This window comes from Theobroma umbraticum, unplaced genomic scaffold, assembly GCF_002168275.2.
Source record: "Theobroma umbraticum cultivar Fairchild unplaced genomic scaffold, ASM216827v3 scaffold_44.0, whole genome shotgun sequence".
NCBI lineage: Eukaryota > Viridiplantae > Streptophyta > Magnoliopsida > Malvales > Malvaceae > Theobroma > Theobroma umbraticum.
In genome coordinates, this window is record NW_018397255.1 from 8,668,439 (window position 1) to 8,672,817 (window position 4,379).

The 4,379-nt window shown below is 29.5% G+C and overlaps 1 protein-coding gene across 1 annotated transcript in view; it reads left to right on the forward strand.

Annotated features, from left to right (window-relative positions):
- The first annotated feature begins 3,271 nt into the window (after positions 1-3,271).
- LOC149527637 (transcription factor JUNGBRUNNEN 1-like) overlaps positions 3,272-4,379 on the forward strand; it is a 3,863-nt gene continuing 2,755 nt past the window's right edge. Inside the window, exon 1 of the mRNA XM_089785751.1 lies at positions 3,272-3,464. Coding sequence (XP_089641877.1) covers positions 3,272-3,464 — 193 coding nt within the window. The remainder of the gene's footprint in view (positions 3,465-4,379) is intronic.

Below are 4,379 nucleotides of genomic sequence, written 5' to 3' on the forward strand. Positions count from 1 at the left end.
ATATATATATATATATATATAAAAGGAAAAAAATGAACATCACATGGAAAAGATGGGAAGTGAAATGAGTGACCTCTCATTGTTACTTGTGAAAAATAAAGATACCGAATAAGGCACAAATTATTTTATTGAAAGTATAATTGTTTTCCTTTTCACATATAAAGATTAGTGACTTGTCAGTGTGAACTCCTACTCAGCAAAGAATCCATGTGACCATTGTTAGTTGACCTTTAATGATATCTCTGCTAAAAATCGAATAAAACTAGGATTTAATTGTCACCATCATACAAATGCTTGGTTTGTAACCGTACAGTTGTACAATTGCACGTCAATTTTAAGCTATCAACAATTTGTATCAGTGAACCTCAAATCACATCTAGTAGTCCTCCCCATTTTTCCATTTGTCGTTGTTATCTACTCGTCAATAGATCATCCAGTAATTAATTAACATGATTGTAAGGACAAAATAGAAAAGGCAAGTAGAGGAGCCATAAGCTGCTCTAGCATTATCTTTAACTCATGATCTCCATAAAATTAAGTTTAAATTAAAATCTCTCTTTTAATTATTTTAATATATTTTAAAAATAAAAATTTGACCTAACCCATGTTTTTTTTTTCTTAAAGAAAGATAAAATTTAAGACATAAATTCTTCTATCCAGCTCTCGTTCATTACTTTTCTTGTGTATCTTTAATCATCGTTCATATATGAGTTCAAAATTTATGGTGACTTCTACACATGGGAACATGAAAATAATAGATGTAGAGAAAGTAATAACAAAATGGAGCCCAACATTAATCCCCATCTCTTTTGGATTTGGACATATACACCAAGTAAAAAGAAATGACAAAACTTAGATAAGAAAGGTTTACACTTTAAAAATGATAAAATAAAAATTAAATTTGAAAATAAAACCCGACAAGTTGATAAAATTCAATAAAAAGATCACTATTATGTAAAAAGTTTAATTGAAAATAGTATCTATACATAAAAGTTGCTCCACATTTATCAAACGGTGAAAACTGTATCATAATTTCAATAACAATGTCTATTTTAACACAATATCAGAATTTATTCAAATTATTTTAAATTTATAGACTTGATCTATGTCACGAAATTTTAATTTATTAATTTTGATATTAGATTTTAGGTTTTATTTACACATTTTTAATGAATTAATTTGAGAAACGTTACCTAAGTCTTAACCAAAAAAGAATTTATTTTTCTTAAATGTGAAAATATGGTTAATGTTGAGTTGGTATGTTTTGTTTGAAATTTGTGTACACTGGAGTTTGTTAAGAAAGCATGTAGGCCTCAGAATTCGCTTGTGTTGGACATGATCCTAACCCTAGCCTGACCAAACAAAAATTCCAATGCACATATCTCTTAAAGTCATCGCCTGTCTAGGATGACTCTTCACCTGTCTTGTCTTGTAGTTAGAACAAGCTATACATCACATGTCAATCCAAATTAATCTTGGAAAATAAATAAATAAATAAAAATAATATTATTGCTAGGGCACAATCATATATATCACCATGATGTAAGCATGCCTTATTTCTATGGCATGATCAAATTCATGAACTTGGTTGGGTTTTGTGTTGGACAGCAAACAAGAAAACGCTTACTAAAGAGACACGCATCTACCGTGAGCCAAGTCTTCTCCAATGAATGCCGCCAATAGGATGCTGCTAATACCGCATAATATAAATGAATTAAAACCTTCATTAAGAGAGTAAATGGACTTTATATATATATATATATTCATTTATTTATTTATTTATATATAAAGATATGACCCACTCTTCGTTCAGGCAACCTAGCATTAACCCTTGAGGGTCTGGACCCAAAGGTAAAACATGAATTATAAATTCATACAAGTTGCAAACTCAATTACAGCTTGTATTTTATTACTTAACACTATGAAAGCTAGATATATTGCAATTGATAAAGAAAAAATCATTACCTGTTTAATTTCTTCAACTGAGACACTGACAGAACCTTCATTTCCGAGTTGACAGCTAGCAATTTCCATGAAGCAGTGGCGTAGCAGCAACAAAATTTCAGCGGGATCATATACCAACTCGCCAACGCGCACTATGTAAACATAATAAGCGTTTGCTTTAGTTGATATTTTGCTTCTAGGAAAAAAATGCAAAAGACATGTTTAGAGACCAATGAAAATTATATTAATATTCTTGAATAAATTAAAAATTAAAGATTAATTTTTGTGCTGATATATAAAATGTATGATTTTACTTTTATATAAAATAATTATATTTGAGTGTGTGCCACATTTAACATTTTAATCAAATATGCTTATTAATGTAAACCCATTTAAACTGAAAAAAAAATGTATGGTCATATTCATAATACAAATATAAAGAATTTTTAGAATATTTTTGCTTTGAAAAATCTAGATTACTCATTGTAATTTACTTATTTGTACCCCTCTCTTTAAATTTTTATTAGTTTCAATGGGGTCAAAAATGAAAATTACAAAAAAAAAAATCATACTATTATACAATTATATAAAATATATAAAATTGGATTTTCTAAAGTTGAGTGGATTCAATTGACCCCAGTCATTTATATGTGGATAGCTGAAATTATTTGTGAATTTTGCTGCATTTTTTTAACTTTTAAATGAAAACGAGAATGACCAAAATAAAGAACACATAACTTGATTTTTATTATTATTTCTTCCGTTTCAAATTGAATGTCAATTTTTTATTTTCGAATATCTACTTTTCCAAAAGTAAATATTTAATTTGAGATGAAGTTAAAGATTTTTTTTTTTTAACAGAGGATAGATATTTTGTTTATATGATGGTGGCTTTTGCATAGATATTTTCACAAGAATGATACCTTTGAAAGCTTCTCGTTTAAATTTCAACCTAAAAATGCAAGTATCTTCACAGGGATTGTACTTGTCAATAAAGGATTACAATTCTTTATATAAGTAAATATACTTCCAAAGTGCATTTTCTAGCTTTGAAGTTTAAACAATTCTAAGCTTTTTTTTAATAATCACATCAATAATGAAGCATTTACTTTTTTTAAGGTCAAGAAAAATCAGCAAACGGAAGACTTCTTAATTTTCCTTAGCTAGACCTCCTTAACATCTCTTAATCAAAAGTCTTGTCTTGACCCCAGACGTTCGTTTTTGATCTACTATAAGAAGCTAATGCTTTGCGACTTTGAGAGACTTGGGCTAAAGGAGAAGACCATCAATACACAACCAGAGGGAAAGAGAGAGAGAGAGAGAGATCATGGAGGCAACAAACATGAATTCTACAGACAAGGGGAAGGATGATGAAGATTTGCTTCCAGGGTTTCGATTTCACCCAACAGACGAAGAACTTGTCGGGTTTTACCTTCGGCGAAAGGTTGAGAACAGACCTATCAGTATCGAAATCATCAAAGAGATTGATATCTACAAATACGATCCATGGGACCTTCCAAGTAAGTATATCTGCTTTCTGCAGGACTCTTGCTTCCATACGTACTGTTTGTGTTGAAGGGTTAATCAGATGTGAACGTCAACCCAGGTCAAACTCTAGGCCACCTAAAGTAGCTAGAGAGATTCATCATTCAGATAAGAAATCGCTTCCCGCAAGAAGGATTTGATACTTGGACAAAATTATAAGCAACTTATAATTGAATTAAAGGATCCGTAGGGGTGTTTTCATCATCAACCATGGTGAATCAAATAGCTATAAATAAACCTAATAGGAAATAAGTTATGATTAGCGAGGCGTAACCCGTGACTTGACGTTTGAGGAGGTGCTACTAATCTTTCAGCACCTTTCTCACGTGCAAGCAGTGGGTTATCTTGCAGTTCATCTGCCATTATGATCTTGTGTTCGATTTTGTTGAAAACTTTTTGTTTAAATTTTTGATATAAAAGCTTTGATTGAAAAGGATAGAACGAGATTTTGTTTGAAATTTTGGATTTGACCAGTAGTTCTCTCTCTTCTATCATACAAATTTTTTGGTGGTACAAAACATTTAAAAACTAATAATCAATTGTTTTTTTTAAAGTAATTGTTAATCAATTGTTAATTTTGATTTCAACTTAATGCCCTTTAATAATACTAACCTTTCTACTATATAATTTGTATTAAAATCATTTGACAAAACAACTAAACAATTAGGAAAACTTTATTTATTTATTTATTTATTAATTTATTAATTTTTTACCGAAATTAGAGAAAAGGTTGATCCTCTTCTTTTTTTTCTTTTTTAAATAAATAAATAAATAAATTTATGTATAAAAACTAGATAATAGTTACACAAATGTCATGTACAGCCTGATTACAGACTAGATGCAACATTATAGATTTATCTTACCTTCCAAACAGAATACTCTCTTATACA